Source organism: Epithele typhae, assembly GCF_022376455.1.
Source record: "Epithele typhae strain CBS 203.58 chromosome Unknown BXZ73scaffold_9, whole genome shotgun sequence".
Lineage (NCBI taxonomy): Eukaryota > Fungi > Basidiomycota > Agaricomycetes > Polyporales > Epitheliaceae > Epithele > Epithele typhae.
The window spans coordinates 254,663-277,550 of NW_025954200.1; the positions used below are offsets into that span (position 1 = coordinate 254,663).

At 61.4% G+C, this 22,888-nt stretch overlaps 7 protein-coding genes across 7 annotated transcripts; 2 read left to right on the top strand and 5 right to left on the bottom strand.

The window, feature by feature from the left end:
• Positions 1-390: 390 nt before the first annotated feature.
• On the bottom strand, positions 391-2,459 carry BXZ73DRAFT_42756 (acyl-CoA dehydrogenase NM domain-like protein; the record flags this gene model as incomplete). The annotated part of the gene is made up of 7 exons (XM_048019019.1): positions 391-947; positions 1,008-1,062; positions 1,127-1,642; positions 1,694-1,844; positions 1,895-2,014; positions 2,066-2,264; positions 2,321-2,459. 7 exons carry the CDS (start codon positions 2,457-2,459, stop codon positions 391-393), a joined length of 1,737 nt encoding a protein of 578 aa, XP_047880421.1.
• A 3,615-nt stretch (positions 2,460-6,074) lies between these two features.
• Positions 6,075-6,538, top strand: BXZ73DRAFT_88665 (uncharacterized protein; the record flags this gene model as incomplete). Its single annotated transcript, XM_048025035.1, has 2 exons — positions 6,075-6,174; positions 6,249-6,538. 2 exons carry the CDS (start codon positions 6,075-6,077, stop codon positions 6,536-6,538), a joined length of 390 nt encoding a protein of 129 aa, XP_047880422.1.
• A 2,677-nt stretch (positions 6,539-9,215) lies between these two features.
• On the bottom strand, positions 9,216-10,960 carry BXZ73DRAFT_42650 (TFIIH basal transcription factor complex subunit SSL1; the record flags this gene model as incomplete). Its single annotated transcript, XM_048018998.1, has 6 exons — positions 9,216-9,429; positions 9,551-9,887; positions 9,946-10,230; positions 10,307-10,536; positions 10,624-10,739; positions 10,793-10,960. The coding sequence occupies 6 exons, from the start codon at positions 10,958-10,960 to the stop codon at positions 9,216-9,218; spliced, it is 1,350 nt and encodes a 449-aa protein (XP_047880423.1).
• Positions 10,961-11,430: 470 nt separating this feature from the next.
• BXZ73DRAFT_98851 (uncharacterized protein) lies at positions 11,431-12,975 on the bottom strand (the record flags this gene model as incomplete). Its single annotated transcript, XM_048027816.1, has 4 exons — positions 11,431-11,482; positions 11,540-11,633; positions 11,683-12,394; positions 12,637-12,975. The coding sequence occupies 4 exons, from the start codon at positions 12,973-12,975 to the stop codon at positions 11,431-11,433; spliced, it is 1,197 nt and encodes a 398-aa protein (XP_047880424.1).
• A 1,009-nt stretch (positions 12,976-13,984) lies between these two features.
• On the bottom strand, positions 13,985-15,490 carry BXZ73DRAFT_42631 (uncharacterized protein; the record flags this gene model as incomplete). The annotated part of the gene is made up of 6 exons (XM_048018991.1): positions 13,985-14,245; positions 14,302-14,393; positions 14,451-14,653; positions 14,850-14,945; positions 14,996-15,092; positions 15,151-15,490. The coding sequence occupies 6 exons, from the start codon at positions 15,488-15,490 to the stop codon at positions 13,985-13,987; spliced, it is 1,089 nt and encodes a 362-aa protein (XP_047880425.1).
• A 932-nt stretch (positions 15,491-16,422) lies between these two features.
• BXZ73DRAFT_42775 (nmrA-family protein) lies at positions 16,423-17,666 on the top strand (the record flags this gene model as incomplete). The annotated part of the gene is made up of 4 exons (XM_048019023.1): positions 16,423-16,616; positions 16,676-16,859; positions 16,913-17,065; positions 17,124-17,666. 4 exons carry the CDS (start codon positions 16,423-16,425, stop codon positions 17,664-17,666), a joined length of 1,074 nt encoding a protein of 357 aa, XP_047880426.1.
• Positions 17,667-17,918: 252 nt separating this feature from the next.
• Positions 17,919-22,001, bottom strand: BXZ73DRAFT_42723 (fungal-specific transcription factor domain-containing protein; the record flags this gene model as incomplete). The annotated part of the gene is made up of 19 exons (XM_048019013.1): positions 17,919-18,491; positions 18,545-18,614; positions 18,729-18,819; positions 18,888-19,003; positions 19,069-19,297; positions 19,352-19,463; positions 19,516-19,594; positions 19,647-19,768; positions 19,824-19,866; positions 19,920-20,186; positions 20,309-20,520; positions 20,574-20,660; positions 20,709-20,794; positions 20,873-21,097; positions 21,148-21,301; positions 21,355-21,542; positions 21,599-21,613; positions 21,678-21,767; positions 21,848-22,001. The coding sequence occupies 19 exons, from the start codon at positions 21,999-22,001 to the stop codon at positions 17,919-17,921; spliced, it is 2,913 nt and encodes a 970-aa protein (XP_047880427.1).
• Between the last annotated feature and the right edge of the window lie 887 nt (positions 22,002-22,888).

Below are 22,888 nucleotides of genomic sequence, written 5' to 3' on the forward strand. Positions count from 1 at the left end.
GGCCGGTGGCCCTACGAGGGTCACAGGGTGTGGGGGTGGGGGTGTAAGCGGGCGGGTGCGCTCAGAACGAGCTTGCTCGCCTGTAGAAGCGCCCCGCGCCGAGGAGCGCGTGAAAGGGGTAACAGCGACGATCCACAAAACTGCTAGACGACACGCTCGGGGTCAGACCCGGTTCTCGAGTACGATTACGATTGGATGTAGTCGCACGACGATACCACGAATAGAATCCTGGCCACTCGCGCTTGCGCAAGTCAGCTTAGTGCGTGAATTTTGTCGTTACAGGGCGTGACTCCGGAATGTGTGTACGTGAGATGGAAGGACGAGGTCCCGCTCATGTGTCCCCATCCCATCCTCGATGCTCCAAGACCGTCCCACACAGGGCTCAAGTGCTCACAGGTGAGCCCTCAGAGGCTTCACCTGCTCCTCCTCAACCGCAACCATGCCCCGCTCCTCCCCGAACAGCTCCACCCGCGCCTCGCCCTCGTGCACCACCATCCCCTCCACGAACGCCGCCCACCGCGCGTCGCTCACGATCGGCGCGCCCACGTACTCCCCCACGTCCATCTCCGCCACGAGCTCCCCAAGCAGGGGCAGCGCCGCGTCGTGCGCCGCGTCCGCGCGCGCGCGCTGCGCGTCGCGCGGGAGCCCCGCGTGCTCCGCGTACCACGCCGCGTCGCGCGCGACGCACTGCGCGACGAAGAGGTCGACGAGCGGCGCGCGCCCGCCCGGCGCGCCCGCCGCGGCGTCGTGCGCGAGCCGGTGCCCGATCGCCTCGACCGCGGGCTGGCAGTGCGGGAGGAGGCGGGCAGCGGCGGCGGTGGGGCCGTGCGCAGCGAGCGTCGCGCGGAGGGCGGCGAGGACGCTCGCTTCGTGTCGGGCGAGGGGGTGGGTCGGGTCGGACGGGGGCGGGAAGACGACGTGGCCGAGGAGGATGTCGGTTGTCAGCCCTGGAGAAAGGACGGGGGGTGTCGGTGAGTGCGAGACGGGAGATGGGAGCGAGTACGTACGGATGGAGAGGCCGAGGATGTCGCCTTCCGCGATGGCGATGCCCCGCATCGCGCTCTACGGAGAGCAGACGACCGCGATCAGAATCCAACCGGGAGCGGCGGCGAGAGCGAGCACTCACGTGCATCATGACCATCGCGTTGTGCGAGAAGAGGCCCTGCGCGCCGCACCGGTCCGAGACCGCGAGCCCGCTCTCCTGCGCGTGCAGCACCGCGAAGACCTTGAAGACGACCGCGATGGCGCGGCGCAGCCGCGGGTCGCTCGCCGCGCAGAAGTGCTCGATCGCCCAGCGCTGGAACGCCTGGACGACGTACGCGTTCGTGACCGCGGCGAGCAGCGGGGCCTGCTGCGTGCGGAAGGAGAGGATCGGGACGCGCCTCGCGGGGTCCGCGGAGGGCCCGACGTGGCGCCGGAGGGAGTAGAGGGTGCCGATGGTGGCGACGCACTGGAGAATGGGAAGCGCGAAGCAGCCCACCGCGATGGAGCCTACGGAGACGCGGCTGATGATGTCCATGAGATTTTCGTGCATGCTTCCAGGTTTCTCGAGGGTGCCGAGGAGCGCTGCGCGCGGAAGTCGCACATCCGTGAAGGTCGTGATTGAGTGGTAGACGGGGTGCGTTCCGTCGCGAAAGGGGACCTGCCTGAACACGGGGTGAGAAGGGGTCGCGGGGGCAACGAAACGCGTGACGCACCTCGCTTGGACGCCTGTGCACATTTCCTTGCCGTCGTTGAGCGCAACGAGGAAGGGCCTGTGTCCGCGGTCTTCGCCGTCGACAATGAGTTTTGCGAAGACGACGGCAATGCAGGGGAGCCCGGCGGGGACAGTAGGGGGCATGAATCTGAAGCACCGCTCATCAGACACGCGGAAATGTGAGGACATAAAACGTACTTCGCCGCCGAGGGCGTAGGCGAGGTGAGAGAAAAGTCGCCCGATGGAAGCAAGGTCGCCGTCGTTTCAATGTTGCCGATATCCAAGCCATGTCCGACCTCCGTCAGCATGTATTGTCCGCTGTGAAGGAGTTTTGAGGCCGATGGAAAGAATATAGTAGGTGGTACTCACTGTTTCCGGAACTGCAACAGGTCCTCCACGAGAGGTACGAGATCTGGACGGTGTTGGGCGTATCGGGCGATGGTGCCGGCGGCCAGGTTGTATTGAATAGTGAGCAGAGTAAGAGCAGCGCCGTCTTGGAGTGAGATTGGATCGTTGTGTAATTGCCAGAATTTGGGCGTGAGATGGAGGATGTCGTCAATTTTCATGTCTGTACTCTTCGAATGAGTCGGCGATGTCAGACAGGGTCTCATGGAGAAGACGGACCAAATGAAAGCCCGATCGCCTTCGCTTTCTCATAGGATACGAGGGCTCGGTCATTGAGGTCGGTGTAGAAGGTGTTTCGTAAGAATAAGTCCGTCTTGAGAAGGTGATGAGCACGTCGAGGGACCCCTGCGGAAGACATGACGAAGACAGAATGCTGGGAAGAGAAGACGAACATCCGACAGACGTCTTTAGCACAGGTAGGAGCACGGCAGAGGAGACGTACCAAGGGAAAACACACCCGGACGAGGGGAGATGGAGATAGACTGGTCAGCGAGTGGAAGATAAAACAAATCCGCTCTGAGGCCTTTATATCGCGACAGGGTTCGCCCCGGCCATGTTGTCTCGCCGTCTGTGAAGCGCACCGGGACGGACATACCAAAACCAGACTGCAAGCGGAAGGTCACGTCGGAGGCTGTCATCTGGAGCCCACGGACCGACACAGATAGGCGGCTCTCCGTGTCTTCCATGCGAATCCATACATGACGCCTTGCGTGAGCACAATGTTCGCAATTTGTGTCTTCAGTGCCGAACGACAGAAACGCCGGGGAGGGATGCGAGTGAAGCGGTGTACTACGATGTTTGATTCCAAGTGTTTGGTCAGTTCTAGCATGCATGCAGGAGCACGGATATACAAGAAGCTCGCCCGAAGTGCCGTGACGTGTTGCACTGAAGCCTCGTGTTGTGGCGAGAATCCTTCCGTCGTCTCTCAAGCTCTCAAGCTCCGAGGATCACTGTGAATGGCCAGATATGCTGCCCACGTCAACGATCCGTTTCTCGACAATGTTCTGGAGAGACCCACCTTCTAACTGAGTTTGGTCGGTTGTTAGTTTGTTTGGTGCGGGTAGAAAGGCGCAAATGCGAGATGAAACGCGGGAATGGGAACAAAGACAGCCGTGAAGCGCAGCCGCCGACAGCGCCCGACGTCGCGTTCCGACTTCCCAGACATGGCTGCCGAAGAAGCCCGACGGTGTGTGAACGGCTCTGCGCGCGCTGGCCTCTGGGCCCGGCCGGTGATGCACCGACAAAGGACACCGAGGATGCTTTCGACGTTGGACAAGGGAACAGCTGGTGATGAGGTCGTGTGGCAGGGACCGACCACGAGTCCAGTCTTCTAGTCCTGTCGGGCACGACAGAAGCTAGACTTCTAGTTGCTGACATACCTGCCTCCGCCGAAGCCGTGACGAGAATGATGGTGAGGGCGGAATAGCGCGTGCCCTGAAAGCTGGGCGTCGGCCTTCTAGGCTAGGTGGGTGCAGAATGGAGGTGTACGTACTGCGCGCCCATCGCATCAATCGGTCTACGCGGGCGCGCGGATGTCCCAAAAGGCATTTCCTGCGACCAGATCTTGATGTTCTTGTGCCGTGTGGGTGTGCCATGGGAACCCCCGCATCTGCCGTGGCACCAGGACGACGGCGGGGCTCGCGGCAGAGTTCAGCATGTCAAGCGCGCAGCCGTGACCGGAGTCGAACCGGTCCAGCTCGACACGACGACGCGCGCATGGTTCTGCCTGCATGATCACTGTTCCGCTCCCAGCATCTCACACGATGTCGTAAGTCGACCGGTCTGGTGGCTCGTTCACACTCTGTTTGTAAAGGCACAGAGTCCGCCGAACCCTTATCAGATAACAGGGACGACCACTTTCCAGGCTATTTCCGCCGCAGCGTCGGTGACTACGGTCGGCTCCCTCGAAAACCGCTCCTATCCTTTGTGTCGCCTGGTGACCTGGTCGGGCTCCAGACACGCTCCAGAGCTCGGGTCTTCACGGCTCTGCGACATTCGCCTAGCCGCAGCGTCCGAGAAGTGCTTTCATGAGGAGAGCTCCTTGTTGCACGGGAACCGTAAGTCCTGTGATATGTGGCCGCTGCCGTCACCGATTCACTCGCCCACCAGCACCGTTTCGGGGCCCGGGCGGCACCACGACCGTGCCCTCTAACCTTGACGAACCGAGCTCGCTTCGTCCGGGCTGCGCATCGAGCAGCGGCGAGGAAACCTTCCGGGACGTGAGGCAACGCTTCCCCTTCGCCGTCGCGTACGCGAACGGGGAGAGGAAACAACCGGCAGGCCTCGAGGCCCAGCCCGCGGTGGCGTGGCCGGCATTCAACGTAATCCTCACCCACCTCTCGACAGCTCTCGACGCTCTGCTCGAGCCTCGGGGGGCTGCATGGCGGGCGGGCCAGGGCCACGGCGCGAGAGACCGATCAGCCTCCAAACCCCGCGGCGGGCTGCTCGCGGGGCGCGACGATCGGACAGGCGCGGTCCCGCGAAGCTTTCGGTGGGTGCGCGCGCCCGACGCGAACGTTAATCGCCCTCCCCCCCCGCTTTTGTCAATGGGCCTTCCGGCGGGGCACGGACGCGGACGCGGGCGAGCGGAAGGCGGACTTCGAGCTCGCGCGCGGTCGCGGTCGCGGCTGTGTCGGACGCGTCGTCTACGGTGCACCCGTCTGCGCATGCGCCGCGCGCGGGCCCGTCGGAGTCCGCGTGGCGCTCCCTTGGTATCATACCCGTGCACACCGCACGCGTGCGCTGCGTGCGGGCCCGCCGGTCTCGGTGGTGCAGACGATCCCCATGCGGCACGGGGCACGGGCGCAGTGGACGGCCAGCCGCTTGCCTGCGCTGACGGAGTGAGTGGCGACGGGCTCTGTGCGCATTGAGCGGGCTCTGTGCAGGCAGCCTGGCCGATCAGCGCCGTCAGCTGGGGGCTGCGGCGGCCGTGCGCCCGGTCGCTGTGGCGGAGGGCTGGCGGTCGGGCTCGAGAGGATGGCAACGTGCATGAGAGCGTGGGTGAACGACTGCCGGCTGCGAGCACGTCTGGAGGATCGGGGGCTGTTGGCGGGAAGTCGGAAACCCCAGATCTCCAGGTCTGTTCTCCGCTCGGCCGGGCCCGTGCTGGAGGAGAGCGAAAGGGCATAGGCGGGCTGGTCATCATTCCGCCGCATGCGGTTTGAGCCTCCGGGGCTGGCGCTCTGGGGCCCTGACGCGCTTGACACATGGTCTTGGGCAGAGAGGCCCCGTGTTTGTGCGGGAAGACGGGAGGCAGGGCGGCGATAACTACCGACCTTTATCGACCCGCCATCGTCCCGAGGGGGGGTGCTCGAGCCTCGCACTCGCTGCAGCCCCGGGGTCGAGCGTACGTGCGCGCGGCCGGCACCCGACGCCGCGCACTCGCCAGAAGGCCGGTCAGAAAATGCAGGGCGGGTCGCCATCCGATCTCCCAGCCTTCCAGCGTTTTGCGTTGTGCCCTGGCACGGCGTGAACCGCACACCCGAGACCGCCTTGCCCAGACCAGCCGGCCGGCCCTCCCGGGTTCGTGCGCAGAGATCCGCGCGCGATTAGCACCGTTCTCCATCGCGCATGGTCGACCTGGTCGACGCGGCCGGCGACGACCCGCGCCCTCCGCCGCTGGGCGCCCCCGACCCCGCTTTCTCCGTGGGCCTGAGGGCGGGGCGCGTGCGCGGGCCGTCCGTGGCGCGCAGGAAGGCGGGCGGCGAGCGCGAGCGCGGTCTGAGATCTGGGATCTGGGATATTCCGCGCGAGACACGAGCCGCCGCGTCCGCGAAGTCCCTCGCCTCGCCCGTGGGCCACGATGTCGGAGAGCGCGGCCGGGTAGGTGCGCTCTCTCATGCGCGTGCGCGTGGCCGCGCTTGTATTTGAGGAGCCCCGCGCGCGTCACACCGGCATCTCGCCCCTCGCTCGCTCCCTGCGCGACTTCAACTCCGCGCTCTCCGCACCGCAACTCCAGCAACCGTCGAGCACCATGTCTCAAATCACGTTCCGCATCAACCAGAAGCCGTCCTACAGCGAACGCATGACCGAGGCGCGCGCAGAGCTCCGCAGGCTCATCAAGGAGCACCTCTGTCCGTCTCCCCGCCCGCCGCCACTCGCTCCCGTCGCCCCCGATGCTGACCCCCCGCCCTCCGTCTGCCCACAGGCCGCATCACGGGCGACAAAAACGCGAGCATGGGCTGGAGCCGCAAGTCGTACATGAAGAACGTCGTGCAGCGGTACCTGGTGCGGATCGAGGGCTGGCCGCTGAACGAGGTCCCGTTCCGGAACCTGAGCGACGTCTCGAACCTGCCCAAGCTCGAGCTCCTCCTCCGCGGCTGGCGAGAAGGCACGATCGCCTTCAAGCGGATCACCGAAGCGCAGTACCAGAGCATGCTCGCCGACCCGTCGCCCTGGCTGGGTGCCGCCGATTCCATAGAGGGTGGCGAGGAGTAGCGCGCGCGCGCGCTCTCCCTCGAACGCTCCCGCTCCCACTCCCGCGTGAGTTCACGCTTGCGCGTTCGAGTGCGGACGCCCTGCCGCCGCCCGCGAGCCTGGGCCTCCGCCTTGCGCGGGCGGCGTCATGGGCGTGCGCGGATGTGCAGCTTGCTGACTCTCTGATAGATCTTCCTCGCCCACATGTGCGCCCCCGCCCTGCCCCCGCCCCGCCTTCCCACCCGCCTGCCCGTCATGTGTCCCGTCCGCGCTCCCTGTAAATACCCATCCTGCTCGCTTTCGGTCGCTGTCCGTGTCCCGCCTGTGTCGTTGCCCGCTCCCGCCCGTCGAAATGTGCTCTGCTAGGACTGCATCTGGCATGTAGCTACTAGTGCCGCCGTGCTGTACCCCTACCTACATAATGAACGAGCCGCCAGAAGCCTCCTCCACTCGTGCACTAGCGAGGACGAGTTCCAAGGCGGCGGGGCGGCCGCCTGCGCCTGCCTGAACTCAAACTTATCGTGTCCGCATCAGCAGGTACCCTCGCGCTCGACCCCGACCCCCACCAGAGCCAGAACCAGAGCCCACCGCCCGCGCACCCACCGGCCCGGCCGCGACGCGCTGCGCTCCCAGCGACTCTCGCGCGCAATTGTCCCCAAGCTCCTCCCCATCCCCAAGCCCCCGCCCCGGCCTGCATGCTATGCGCTCCATGCGGCATCGCCGCCGTCCGTGCCCCTCGCTCGAGATCTTTGTGGGGGCCATCGGCGAACTCGCGCGTCCTCCGCCGACGTCTTTACTCTCGCCCAGGGCCTCCCCAGTCTGCAGAGCGCGTCGCCGGTGCAGTTCAGCTGGCGGCCAGGATGCTCTCCCGGGGCGCCTCGCCACGAAGAGGGGCATTTGACCCACGACGCGCACACACCGCAGGACGCGCGGTGCCGCACTCGCACGCGGGGGACGCGCCGCGGGGCTCGACTCGCCCGGAGCCCATCTCGCGCTCGCGCTCGGGGAGGTTTACACGAGTCGATCAGAGCCGCGAACCACCCAAAGCTTAACGCTCTTCTCCCGCCGTCCCCGCGCGCGCGCGTCCGCACGTACGGGGCCTACGGCGACCGTGAAGGCGGCGCGGACGCTGCCCCGCGCCGCAAGCAGCAAGCGGCGAGCTTAATGCAGATCGCCGGGTGCGGTCTCCCCGCGCGCGAGCACGCGAAGGCGCGTCGGGCAGGCGTGCGAGCAGGGCGAAGGCGCGGGCGTGGGCAATCCGCCCGCGCCGCCCGCCCGTGCGAGCATCTCCGTCCCGCCCCGCCGCACAAACGTCGCTGTCGGACAAGCTTTGCGACTGACGTCAGCTTCGCCCGCACTCAATCGTCCGTGCTCAATCGCAGCGGGCCCCCGTGTGGGAGCGCGCGCCGAGGTCGTGCGTCTCGAGCGTCGTGCGGTGTGTGGAGTGATGGCAGGCTGCGTGCTTGCCCGCCGCCCTGCGTCGACGGACTGCGACGGGGCGCAAGGATCTGCCACATCACCATGCAGGTCCTCGGCGAGCCTGCTGGAGCGTCACAAGGTCCGGTTTGAGTCCATGGCGAAACCGCATGCAGCGCGGAGCTCACACGAGCACTGCAGCCGTCTCGGGTGGGCGGGGCCGCGCGACTGGCGTGCGTCCACGAAGGCTCGTCGAAGAAGTTCGAGCCCTTCACGGAGAGACTTTTCGAAGAGGGAGAACGGCAGATCCTTCGGAGAGGGTGTGCGCGCGCGGCCACTGCCGGCCACGCGGGGGGCACCACTGCTTACGGGTCTTCTTCGAATTCGCCTTCCAGTCCTCTTCCACACCTCGTTGCCATAACGAGCTCTCCGTCCATCCAGACGTCAAGCCCGAGGTTCGCAAATCTGTTCGATCGTCCGCGCGGTCGTCGCGCGGAGAGCCACGGAACGGAGCAAGCTCAGACCACGGTCCACAGGCGTACACATGCGACAATACGCGGTGATGCGCCAATCTGGATCGACGTCTCCCAGACGATGCTATGTCGGAGAGCGAATCACCTCGCAATGCCCCAACTCCGACCCCCGACTCCCGGCGTCCACAATTTGTCCACAATAGTACTAAGTATGTTCGACGGTATCTGGTCTCAGTGCTCGCCGAGTCCGACCGCGCTGGCGGACGACCCAGGTCAGAACCTTGCGTGTCTTCGGATACGAAACGCGTTTCCACCGCTACTCGCACATGATCCGTGCCCGTTGCCCTGCAGAATTCAGCGTGCAAAGTGGGGACACGGTCGAATTTGAAGGGCGTGACGAACCACGTGCCGTGACGCCCGAATCGATCTGGTGCGGTTGCCCAGACCCACCGCGCCCACGCGCCGAGTCAGGGAAAGACACCGGTCGCAGTGCGCGGTGGCAATACGCCCTCGGACGAAGGCCGAGAATACGTCGAATGGCGCGCCCAGGGGCAGTAGGTCGCCGGCGATCTTGTACGTCAAACTGACGGACGCCCCGGGGCGGTCTACGAAGGTGCAATCTCCCGTCAGCTGATTAGGGCTGTGGGCGCACAAACGGAAGGTGCGGTCGGCCAACGACGGGCCAGGGATGCCGCGAGAGCCCCAGAAGTCGGAAGGAGCCCAGAGGGGTGTGTCCTGCGCCCCCGGGAGTTTTCGGTTCACATGTCCGCCCCAGGCTCAGGGTCGAGAGGGCCGGAGCAGACCCTTTTTCATTTCCCGCAGCCGGGACAGCAGTGCACGACGTCGTGCACGAACACATCGCAGTCGCTACAGAAGTCATGCGCGCAGTCCGGGCACCGATACCGTCCGTAGGGGCTCATGCCCTCCCCGAGGGCGCCTGCGCTTGCCGCGGGGGCCTCTCTCAACACACTCGCGCAGCCGTGACATCGCTTGCTGGGGTGCGCGGTATCCGCCAGAGTCGTCCTGCATACACGGGCACGACGATCAGTTTCACGAAGGACGACGAATGAAAGCGGAGACGCATGGCGGATGCAGCGCGACGTGAACCGCGTAAATCAGGAGGAAAGAGGGGCCGGGCACTCACACAGCGGCGTACGGCTTGACCGGGAACAGGTGGTGGTAGCTCCGCGCAAGGTGCGGCGAGCTGACGATCATGAGCCCGCAGATGTCGCAGTCCGTCGGGACGTCGCAGACCTTGGCGAGGCACCGAGGGCAGAGGAAACCCTCGCTCTTCAGCTCCGAGTGGCACACGCACAGCGCCGGCGGCGACGACTCGGGGAGACGCATCGGGAAGCCCATGATCATCAAGTCCGCCGCGGGCCCCGCTCCAGGGCGCGCCCCGGCCTTCTGCGCTGGAGGCGGGATGAGCTCGAAGAGGAGATCCTTGAAGTGCCCTTCGTTCATCGCGACCCCGAACTGCCCTGGGTACAGAACCCGTCAGACGAACGCAGCCGAGGGCGACACACGGGACCGACACACCTCCCGTCTTCTCGCACATGGTCCGGCATACCTTCATCTCGGCCGCCAGTGCGACCACGGATATTCGAATCTTGTCTTTCACGCACTCGTCGATGGTGTCGTGTATGTTGCCCGGGTCGCACGTCGTCAGCGAGCCGTACACGACCACGATCTCGCGCGACGAGTGCGTCGGCAGGTGGCCCATGCTGCTCCGCGCCATCTCGACCGCGTTCTGCAAGCTCGGTTCGCCCGCCGGCTCGAGCTTGTGCCGCTCCGAGACCGACTTGAGCACGTCTTGCGGGGTTCCTGCGGCAGCAAATAAGCTCAAGCCTCCGCGCGCAACATCTCAAAGGAGGACAAGGACTGAAACAGGCAAACGCACCAGACATCTCACCCACGCGCTCCCCCAACCCGCCCCGCATCCCGACGATGCCGATCTGGCCGAGCGGGTTCTGGTCGAACCACTCCGTCACGAACTCGCGCGCGTACTGCAGCATGAGGTCGAACCGCGTCGGGCGCATGTCCCGGTCCGTCATCGCCGACGAGAGGTCGAGCACGAGCACGAGGTGGCGGATGATCGTCCGCCGGATCGCCGCCGCGGGCGCGAGCAGCCTGCGTGGGGTGCAAGGGGGGGTGCGGGCGCGGCCGCGAGCTCAGCCGGGACCGGGCGCGCGTCGAGAGCAGCAGGCGGGTGCGCACCGTCGTCTCCGTCCGCGCGCGATGAGGTCCTGCACGGCGCCCTCGAGCCGCCCCGCCTCGTCCTCCTGCACGGTGTCCCATGAACGCGTATACGTCGCCTCCCACGCGTAGGCTTGCTATGGCCCTGCGGGTCAGAGGGGGACGCAGATGGCGGCGCAAAGTCACGCACGTCCTTTGCCTTGCTTTTTCCCTTGTCTATCTTCCGCTTGTCAGTGGCTTTCCCCTTCCCCTTCCCTTTCGGTTTGCTATGGTCATCTTCGAGGCCACCAATGGAGACATCCGACTCCGAGTCGTCCACGAAATCGTCTCCAATTCTTCGCCCAGCAGGAGGGGGCATTTTCATTCAGTCTTGCGGCCAGTGAGATACGAGGACAGAGGAGGAAGCTGACAAGAACAGCGCGAAGGTCTGACTATTGCCGAGACGCGCACAAGTCGCGCCCTGGTCATGTGACTGGCACATAGCTCGGCGCCTAATGTCCATACGTTCAAACGCAGTCTTGAGTGAAACGTCTTCACTAGACTGTTTGATACAAAGACAGCATGAATCCTGATTGGCATTGCATGTGCGGCAGCGAGCATGGGTATGGCCTCGCTCTAGAGCAACATCCATAATACACGACGAAAGGTAATAATCAACTTGGAATACGGCCTTGCCGTCGTCGGCGTGATGGCGTAGTGGAGTCCGTGTATATGCATAAGGGATCGTAATGAAAGAAGTAAGCGACATAAAAGAGGGAAAGAGCGTCCGTAGCCTCCAAGAACAGCTATACAAGGCCATGAACCGCGAAACGACAGTGGTAAACTCACTCAGAGCATGCGCTGTTTGGGTTGTTTACTCGAAAGGATTTGTGGCACCGGCCTGCGAACATGTCAGCACGATATTTTCGGCAGCCTCAACGAGAACCCACGTGCTCACCTGGTTGCCTCCGCCGCGATCTGGACCCTCTCCGCACCCACACAACCATTCATGCCACCACCGAACAGGCGGGGCAGCTCGTTGCGCTCTTTCTCTCTCTCGTCTCAGTTCCTCCTGTTCTGGGTTTGGACTGGGAGTGGGACTCAGGATAGGTTCCGGCTCAGTCGTGGTAGTAGTGCCCGACTTCGGCAGTTCTCTAGGTTGAGGAAGCCCCAGAGGCAGAGGAGGCGGAGGCATTGACTTCCTCATAGACTCGCGCTTCTTCGAGTGCCCAACGAAATTCGACTCGCCAGATGGAGGCAGCGTCGGTCGCTTCGCGTTCACTGTGCCATCTCGGCTCGCGTCAGGAGGGGTGGGGAGCTGCGGTGGAGTGGTTGCAGTCGGAGTAGTGACCTCGTCGTCGGACCCAGTGGAGATTTGCTCGGTTTCAGTCATGATGGCGGACGCGCGGGGCAAGTTGAGCGACGTGCGCGATGCGGTGGGGGTGTCGAACGGGTTGTCATCCTCCTCCGGCTCTTCGACTACAGGTCCATGGATTCCGTAAGGCGATGGCCCATGCCCGGACGATTGTGAAACGCTGTGACCTGCAGCAGGAAGAGGAGACGGCGATGCCAGTGGGGAGTGTACGGGAGGCGCGGCGAGGTTGTCGAGGGGTACACCATCAGGTTCATCAAGGTCTGCGAGGACCTGATGAGTTCCCGCGCCCTTGATGGCCGCCTTGCGTGAATCACGGTGGAATAGGTCGGCGAGCATGGAGGGTGAGCGAGTGACACCAGCTCCTCCTGAACTGCCCTGCACGGACTCGCGTGCGGCCTTCCTTCTTTGGCGTTCTGCGACCTCCCATCGGCGAAGGTTCTGCGGCGCGGAAAGATAATAGTCAGTTCTGAAAGCGCACATGGTAATCGCGAGCACTGGCGGAAATCGGGGAGGAAGACCCGGCAAAGGTCAAGGTGGACAGACTAGCCATTTAGACATTGAGACTCAATGTTGGACGGGTCGTCGCGCACATTCTCAACACTCCGTCACCCGAGGTTCGCAGGGGCCCGCAGTAGACCAAAGCGGAAGATATGGACGATGAGAATGAAATGTGTGCATACCTCCTGCACACGCCGCGACTCCGCCTCCTCGTCCTTCGTTGGAGGGTAGCCCTCCACGACACCGACGTCCTCGTCCTCGCTCTCCTCGTCTTCGTCTTCATCGTCATCTTCGACTGCGTCGGCCCTCTGCTTGCCTTTGCCCTTCGCCTTCACGCTCATCCTCCTGCTTGCCCTCCGTGCCCTCGCTCTCTCCCGCGCCGCATCTTCTTCATCGTCATGCCAAGCCTTCCCGGCGTCTTCGTCGCGGTTTCGAGCGCCGTTCACCACGATGGCAGGCGTCGCGAGCGGCGGCGGAGATGGCGGCGGGGAAGGTAAAATCTGCGGTCCAGAGGGACTCATCGTGGACGGCCCTGGGGCGCTCAGAGAGCCAGAATGTCCGGCGAGCCTCGGGGATCGTCAAAGCGTCTGTCTCAGCGCTGCTAAGGCGGACGAGGTGGACGTCGAGGTCAAGAGCGGCAGACGGCGACCGTTGTGCGCGGGTTGGCGGTCGACGCTCTCCGCGTGAGGTGTGTTCCTGCGCAGCCGGGGGGCTGGTGGTGTCGGCTTCGGTCGGCGAGCTGCGACGGCGTGTGTCCGAGGGCTCTTGTGGGCCCAAAGTTGGCCTTCGCGGGGACTTGGAGGGCGGGGCTGTGGGCGAGAGCGGGGGTGGAGGAGGGTGCGGAGAGCACAGATGGAAGGCGACGGCGACAAGCGAAACTGTTCCCGACAATTGCCGCCTCGGCCCTCGAGCTATTCCAGGCGAGGCGCGCACTACCAAGATGCACGTCATCAGCCTCCGCGCCCGGCTCGCGTAGATCATCTGCTCTCCGGGGCACATCCCTCGCGCACAACCACCCAACGCTTTGAGGACGTTGGTGTGCATCGCTCGCGACATTCGAGGCCCAGAGGTGACAGTTTTGGAGGTATATTTGGACCCGTGCATGTGCCATTTGTACTCATACGTCAAATTGACAACGCTCCTGCCCTGTAAACCTTAGCATATATCGAACTGTCTTGCTGCTGTCCACACCGTTCCAGGAAAAACAAAAGGCTGTTAGGTACAAACTCTGGATATATTATGCGATACATTGTCAACGAAAGAATGAACGGCTGGTTGGAGCAGCGTGCAGTGAGTATTACTCGAACGTACGCTACATACATAGAGGCGTCATCCAGGTTTCCAGTCTCGGGCGGTCTGGATCAAAGTCTATGCGCGGGAACGGCAGGCGAGCCTGCTCTGTGTACACCCAAACGAAGGCCGACACTAATGAGTCCGTGAGTTGCGTTCGTCGCCAACATGGTTGTCGTCGAGGAAGCGTATAGGATGGGTAGAAGGAGGCGTCGTCGTCAATGCCAGGTATACGGCCACTCAGAAACGGTTCTGTTCGGGGCGTCGGCGCATCATCAGGTCCTCCTCGGAGCGGTCGTCGACTTGTGAAGCATCGTCGGAAACGTAGTAGCGCAGTCCGCTCGACTTGGCCTGCTGGGCGTTGAGCATCGGGGCTTGCGAATCCTCCGTCTGAACGCCGTGGTACGTGCTGCTTCGGGGGCTACCTCCACCTGGGGTATAGCTCATCAGGGAGTGACGAGCAGTCTCCTGCATTTGCATGATATTCTGGCGGAAAGCGTTCTGGAGACAGATTGAATCAGTACGTGCATGTAGCACAGGATGTACACGGTACAGACCTGCTCGCGCCAGTATTGGGCACGCTTCTCACGTTCCTGCTGGCGATCCTTCCTGTGGACGAAGTAGAGGGCGACAAGAGTACCAATCATACCTTGGAACGGCATAATATTCTCAGTCGCAAATACAATCGTGTGGTCATGGAACTCACCACCAAGAATAGCGACGGCGGCGATAACGTAGACCCAAGTGGCGACCTTGATTGGCGTGTCGGTCGTCCTACCGCAAGTTCCATTCGCCAGGCAGTTGTACGTCAAGCACTCCTTGTCCGCGTCGCAGGTCTCGCCGATGTTCTTCGCCTGGATGCATTGTAGCTTCTGGGAATCGCAGTAGAGGCCGACCTTACAGTTCCCGCTGCCGAACAAGGCGTAAGCATGGCGATCAAACCGAGCGCCCGAAGCCAGTGTCGTGCCAAGCGCATTCCGCCGCCAGTATCGTGATGGCGTAAGATGCGCCAGCAGGGTGTCGATGCCATTGCCCGGAGCGCAAGTTCGAGCGGGCATGCAGAGGGAGAGAGCGAAACGACGGAAGAACAGAGCCAGACACTTACCGCGAGACAATGTCCACAAACTCTCCGTCAGGTCCATAGGCAGTGTAGGCCGTGTTTTGGACGACGCAGGGGTTGCCCGCGGTCTCGTTCGCCCACCTGAAGGAGGGGTCACGTCGAGCGCGGAGAATGAAGAGCATGGTACGTACATGCAGATGTTATTGAGGCAGACGGACCCGTTCACGTTCAGGCCGAATCCGGTGGTGTCGGCGAGCTCCTTGAAGTTGGGTGGGGCGTCGCATTGGTCTTCATGGACAATCGGAGTCAGAAGAAGATCCAACAGAACGCGTTGAAAGTCGCTCACCGTCACGGTTGAACTGGCATGCGCTCCCGACCGAGAGGAGGCCCTGGCAGTTGTCCTGTTCATCCGGGCAAAACATGCCCCTAGGGCACTTATCGGGGAGGACAGCCTTGGCATCGTATCCGAAAGGGAAGGTGTCGACGCGGCATCCTCGGTGAGCGCAAGTCGAGTTGCGGGCACAGAAGGTGGTGGAATCGCAGTCGGTCTGGAACTGGAAGGTGCCCTCCTGGAGCTTCTGGTGGGCGGGGTCGCATGCTTCGCCAAATGTGACATTCCCGGCGAGGACAGCGGGGGCCCAGAGAGAGAAAAGGAGCGTGGAGGGAAGGACGAGCGAGGGCAGCATGGCCGACGACGGGCGGAGGTGGTGGCGGGAGAGAGAGAGCGTTGGCGAGAGGTGCGTTCGCTTGCGGCCTGATCAGAGCAACCGTCGAGGCGCGGAGACCACAGCCGCTCTCAGCCGCTGTCCCCTCCGCGCCCGCCGCCGCCGCCCACCTGCCCGGAGGCGGTCCTTCCCTCCATCCCACCCGATCCCCAAATATGTTATGTCTCCCGATGGCCCATCCTTCCTGGGATTCCCAATCGCCTCGCCCAATCGTCTCCACCACCACCAAGTGTCCAGGCGGTAGTGCGCGCGATTGTGAATCTCTGCCACACCGAAGCTCCGGTTCACCTGGGCGTCGGACGTGTTCACGAAACCGGGCAGCCGCTCCAAGCGATATTCAGGTATGGTGTGTCCTTAATTAGCCATGCATTTCAGCCGAACGGGACTTGCAGGCGAGCCCTCCAAATGTACTCTCGTCTCGGCCTTCCCAGATAACGCACTGTCCTCCGAGGTTCAGCTCGGCTCTCTCATTTGCACCGACACCCTCCTCCCCGAGGTGACGAGGTCAGCCTCGGGGAGAAGACCGCATACGTCATTGCATCCGAGGGGCTGACACAATCTCGAAAGTTCATACCGTCCACCAGTATAGCGGCAGTTGCTCGATTTCTTTCACTCCCACCCACGATGGTTGGTCCAAAAGAGGCCCTGGGACCGAGGCATAACCGAGGCAGGTGACCGCTCGATGGCCCGGGGGCGCTCATCTGTCGGCTCCAGCCTCCCCTACCGGACTTCAAACCAACTATGGCGGAATTCGAACTCGGGGACAGGAAACGACCGCCCGAGGGTCCGCTGCCAGTATTGTAGCGTTCAAGCGTCGCTATAAGAGCGGGTCCGCTGCTACATGCCTCTCCAACCAACTCACCCAGTCTTGTCCATATTTTTCCAACGACACCATGAACCCCTCGAAGAAGCTCATCCTCGTCATCGGTGCGACTGGTGCCCAAGGCGTAGCCGTTATAGATGCCCTTATCAAGCCTGCCAGCGATGGCTCGCCCTCTCCATACGCCGTTCGCGCATTGACTCGCAATATTAAGAGCGCGCCCGCCCAGACGCCCCCCAGCAAAGGCGCCGAAGTGGTGGCAGGTTCGTGTCTCTTGTTCGCCTTGATCCCCTCGCGCTGACCACATCTGTCTGTTCTACAGGAAGCACAGATGACCTCCCGAGCGTACTCGCTGCGTTGAAGGGGGTGTACGGCGCGTTCATCAACACCGATAGCTTTACCATCGGGGAACAGAAAGAGGTCTACCAAGGCATCCGCATCTTTGAGCTAGCGAAGCAGCTTGGGACCTTGAAGCACTATGTGTACAGCAGCCTTGATAATGTCTTCAAGGTCTGCCGTATCCCACTCTCGGCGTTTCGATGTTCTGACAAACTATTATAAAGCTCGGCAACTTCAACCCCAAGTACTATCCGGAGCACTACACGGGCAAGTCGCGTGTCGCAGACTGGATGCGCGCCCAAGACTCCGTCGTCGGCGACAACGCAATGTCCTGGAGCGTCCTCACCACGGGCCCGTACATGGACATGCTCAACTTCGTCAGTCAATCCCCTCATCTTTCCGTACCTCATCGGAGTCGCTGATCCCTCCCTTCAGGGCGTGTTCGGTCCCCTCCGCGTTCGCCCCGACGGCACGCACGTCTTCGCCTCCCCGATGCACACCGGCCACGTCCCGATGATCGCCCTCTCCGACCTCGGCGTCTTCGCTCGCCACATCTTCGACCACCGCGACGCCACGTCCGCGCAGGAGCTCAAGGTCGCGAGCGACTGGGTCGCCTGGCCCGAGCTCGTCGCGACCTTCACGCGCGTCACGGGCCGCAAGGCCGAGTTCGTGCCCCTCTCCGTCGACGCGTGGTGCGACCTCGCCGTCGACGCCGACATCCCGCTCGCCTTGGACCACTCCAAGGGCGACGGGAGCACGACGTGGCGCCAGAACACGCACAGGTGGTTCGCGCTCTACCAGGACGAGCTGATCCAGCGCGACTTTGCGATGCTGCGGAAGATTCACCCGGGGCTGCTCACGGTGGAGCAGTGGATGCGGAACAACAACTACACGGGTGAGGCGCAGGCGGTTACGAAGGCCTCCCAGGCTGGTCAAGGGTTCCAGATCCCCGATCCCGAGAAGGTGAAGGATCTGTAAAGTACGAGAGCAATTTCGTGTGTAGCACGCCAGAAGCCTTGTCAAAATTGCGTTAGATAGGGTACAATGTGAGAGAGGAAGGCCATGATATCGACACGTTCCAGAGACAGATGGTATGTAGATGCATGGTATCGACGGTGGTACATGTAACATACAGATGGCAACGGAGAGGTCTAGCGGGATACAGAGCGTTCGAACCATTCAGAGAAAATTGAGGACCAGCGATGTACAGCACGAAAACCAACAATAGCATCAGTAGAAAGCGGAGGGGAAATGTATGACAGGGTCTCGCATAGCTTGAATAAAGTCCGGAGAAAAGTGTTGTGAGCCGAAGGTAAAGTCTCCAGTGGGCAGGCCGTGTGTGAGACCTGTAGGTCCCACATCGCCGCTGTGGGTGACAGTTGAGGGTGCGGTAGGACCGCTACATATTACAGGTGCCTGAGCCGGCACAGGTTGTTGGTCAAGCTCAGACCACCACGAGTCGTACCCTGGGGCAAAAACGGCTTGAGCGGGATGCCTGTACCTCGATATCGGATCGACAGGGGTGACGCCGGGTAGAGTCGGAGCGCCTGAAAGTGCAGATGGGTTGGGAACGGACGGCACTTGATATGCCAAGGCCTGGGTTCCAGGAAGCGTGTCGTACTTGTTGAACTCGCCATAGATGGGCGCATTGTCCTCTTCAAAGGTCGCCCGAGAACGGCGTCTTTGACGTTCCGGGGGATTCTGGTGATCGGCGGGGGCAGGCGGCGCGTTGAATCGGCGGTCAACGTCGACGTGCGCGTTTTGGATCAAGTGTCGTATGCGCAAGCTCATCGCCCACGTTCTCTGGAAGAGAGCATGAGCGAACGCGCGAGACAAAGCTTTCCACGCGGCGTTACCTCCATCGCTCCCAGGTACTTGATACATTTGTGTAGTCCAACGCTGGCTTGCGTGTCCAAAGGTTTATACCTCACTACAGGCGAATCATATGGGTCCTGTATCTGGGTAGTAAATAAAATACTCACGTGTTATGATATGGACGATGCTATGGGTGGGTCCGTGAGCACATGGGAAATTTAAAACAAGTAGTAATCTACGCACCCGGCAGTCTGGAAGCAATTAGACAGATGAGGGGGCGACCATCTCATATCGTAACGCCCATGATACATCTCACCTATGAAGTGTTTGTCAGCATGCCAAACAATAGCAGCCAGCAGCCATGCTTGGGACAGAGCTGCTTACCCAGCGCGACGACCTGAGCAGCAGCACCTTGGCAGATCGCATAAGATTCCCAGGGTAATGGATCGGGATCCAAGGATGGTGAGCCGAATCTCGCCAACTCCGATCCTTTGGGGATGCTGACATGAAGCACGGACGTGTCAAATGTCGCACGAGCTTGAGGGACGTAAAATTCAGAACATACAATGGTCTGTGGAGAAGGATCAAGGACGACCAGTATTGAATAAGCATCGCCAGAACATGCGGCGCAGGGCATGGACGGTTGCTTGGGGGCTTGTAATTGAGGTACTCCGGAAGCTCGAGATCCCACTGCGTCATCCGTGCGTGCAAGACTTCGCGTGTGTGACGCTTAGGCTGCACGTTCGCCCGTGATACGCGGTAAATCTTCGAGAGCACCTCTCCTGTGATGATGACTATGACGAAGAGGTCAGTACTTAGTCCTACGAAGTGCACAAAATGAGACACACAGAGTTTGGAGAGATGACAGAGGTATTCAACTGGATACGCAGGTACCAGGCTGAAGCTCTCGCTAGCAAGAGGATGAGGGGCGCAAGGCTGCCACATCTTCTGGGCATCGTGCTGATAAACACCATGAGCTGCGGTCTGGTATGTGATTCAAACGCTCTCTGACCTGAGGGATGTCAGGAAGGGGCGTGGAGAAATCCCCTTCGTGAATACCAATTGTTCGCCCTAGCCACAATGCGGATAGTCTGTTTGTTTCTCAGTATCTTGGATGGCTTGTTTTAGGCTCAGAGTACTCACTTGTCTGAGAGACAGCATGCATACCAGATCCGTTTCCGAATGCTTTTTTCTTGTTCCGTAAACAGCTCCCTCCCTCCTTGCCTCCATTTGTCAGGGTCTCGGTTGAGCCCGAGATCAAGAGCCTAACAGTGGACGATCAAGACAGGTCCTTCGCAGTACATGAATGAGACGACTGACCATCCTTGACGCCATTCCTATGTGCAGCCATCCTTCCTCAAGACTACCTAACGTGCCTGTCAACACTACCGTTTTCACTCTGGTGGCATGCACGACTCACCAATTCCAAACTCTCTAACCCCCAGTAATATAAGTGCCTGCACCGTTGACGATCGACTCTCGTGGTAGATAGTATCGAGAATCATGCGCGCATACTTCGCGTACTCCGTGGCCGGATCTTCGACATCGCCAGTGTAATTTTGGAAGGGATCGAGATGACTGGCAGCATACGCGAAGACAGCTAGCAAGAGCAATTTGGAGAGCTTCTGAGGCCGTTCGGGGCGAGCATCTCCCTGTGGGTGAACTTCGTCGGAGTCCGGGTAGCTGGTGAAGGTAAACAAATGAGAATGAATCACGGGTGACTCCATGCGTCACGAAGCCTACCCAAACTTGCTAAATGGTGATTTTCAGAACCTACGGGACGCATAAAACAGAAACGCACTCACTACGCATTGTACTGTTCCATAAAAGATTCCTCATCCAGGACGGGGATTGCCTGGTTCACGAACGTGAAATACACTTGAACAAGATGGTCTTGGACTTCGACTGGAGGCACGGGAATGGACTGTTCTGTAGCGATGGCGATGCTCATTTCCTGTTCTCCTGTCTTCACGCGCATATTCGGGGATGGCCCCGGCCAAAACTTGGCCATGGGGAACTGCCTATGACGAGTGATTGGCATCGCTACACGCACAAAAGTCAAGGAAGCACATACCAAACGCCTCTCGCATTCCTCCCATCACTACGCTCCGCTTGCGCCAGAAGTTGAAGTCCCGCTGAATTGCCGTGATACCGGACCTGCACTGTGTTCAGCGCATGGTCAGAAGAGGGGATGCACCGGCGCACCTCTCGGTTTTCGTCAATCGACAGGTTTCCGAAGGCGTCTGCACAGTCGTCGAGATCTTCCTCGACCACGGCTGCTTTGAGACGCGCTCAGAAGACAAACAAGCACAGCCTGAACCCAGACGCACCGGCGAGTGGTTGCGGTGAAGATCCCCCGGATGATGGACTGCGCATGACCCGCGAAGGTGGACCCGCGCCAACTCGACGCTTCCTTGTGGGCGGTTCCACCACGGCACTCTCCACAATGCTTCCTGGCGATGCAGTGGGAATGGACTGAGCTTGAGTTTGCGAGGTAGTACTCTCATCCAACGCGCGCAGAATCGCACGGTCAAGACGGGCGGTCAGCCGGTCTTGCCAGGCAAGTGTTGGGCGAGTGGTGTGAATCTGAGGGTCTATTGTGTAATGAGACTTGTGAAGCAAGTGAGACTGTAAGACGGCTCACCGTTAGCTATCACCGCGTCGATGACATTTTCTCGATTGGCTCGAGATTGACGGCGTGACCGATGGCTGACGGCTTTCGGTTGTTCAGTGACGATGGAAGTGTAGAAGTTGTCTTTCGTGGTATCAAACGCCTTTTGCTCGCGACCAGTCTTACCCTTTAAGATGGGGTGAGCACATAACGGGCCTGCCCGGAAGGGATGATACTCACAAACGGACCCGAGTCTACACTGTCGAGGATATATGAAGCAAGCTCGTCGCTGTGAAGCTCCTCGACGATCACTAGTGACCGGGGGTCTTGTGAGGACATGATCGCCGCCAGGACACTCTCGACTTGATGTAGCCGGTGTTCTAATGCCTGGATGTATCCTTTCGGTGGGCCTCTCCGGAAGCTTGGCGCTGCAAACTGTCGTCAGCGCCGTCATGAGGACTCGCGAAGTTCCATCAGCACTCACCTGTATATGCGCACTCTAGATGAAATGAGGTCTGGATGGTTAGCTCGTGCCCACGCGCGCGAGGAAAGAGCGTATTTACCTGCGCCAGTGGCCGCGCATGTCTTGCATGGCGCGCCCTCAACTGGGGACGGCTCGCACCTACTCTTCGACTTCCTGCACCTGTCGCACGCTGCCCGAAGATGGCAGGTAAGCTCATATTACGCGCCGCGCCCACAGCAGCACGTCGCGAGACAAATGAGATGTATGCACCTTTCGCAATTCGCTGTGTCTTGCTTTGGCTAGCCGAGACCGCGGGGCCGGCTGCGGCAGGCGCGTCTTCGTCCGACCGTTCTTCGTCGCGGGCGCGAGCAGTCCCCGCTCTTGAAAACGTCGCGGAATCGGTCGCGCTACTCCCAGGCGGCATCTATTCGTCTGCTTTCTTCCACGCCCTTATAGTGGCACTTGCGCCTTCGAGGCTTCCCTGCCGTCGCCGGAGAGACAAGTATGCACGCTTGGAAGGGTGTCGCGTGGGGGAAAGGGTCGGAAACAGGAACACGTTCGTAAGACGATCGGATCGAACGACCCTGGAGGTCTTGTGGGTCCACGATGCCCTGAACCTGAGCCTTCGCGGAGGAAGACACCCGGAAAGAGACACGCGCGACGCCGGGTCTTAGTGGGCGCGGTCGGCAGGTCGGCGGGCGCGTGCACGTGTGTCGAAGGGGGTGGTTTCTGGTGATGGGCCTGGTGCAGTAGACTGTCGGGCGGATGGGGGGCGACGCGGATGGTTTGGGGAGGGGGAGAATGGGAGACGGCGTGGAGGTGGTAGGAAGTCAAAAGCTACCTCGATGACTGAGTGGGAAGAGGGCGGGCGAGAGCGAGCACCGGAGGGCCGCAGGCGCGCGACACCCGACGCCCCTTCCTGGCTTATGCACCGGTGGCCATCCGCGGCTCAGGATGAGGCCACCGCCCAGTCGTGGTCGAGGTCTCCGGTCGGATAACGGTCCAAGTGCTCTGCGTGCATCAGAGCGGAAAGTGCGCAAGGGGTGCTCACTGATCCGCGGCGGTGGTGGTGAAGGCGCTGGCCTGCGCCGGCGCGCCAAAGCTCGGACCCAAAGCGGCACTTTGCGACAAATATCCCCGGATCGAGCTTACCATCTCGCCCATCCATCGTCACACACTAATGCCATTGTGAAAACTAATTTCGATGATATCCTAGAGTTAGTTACGGAGAACGAAGGTAGTGCGCCAGTAAAGCAAGCCGAGAAAACATATCTTCAACAGAGTATCCTGGGTTCCATCCGGTCACGGTCC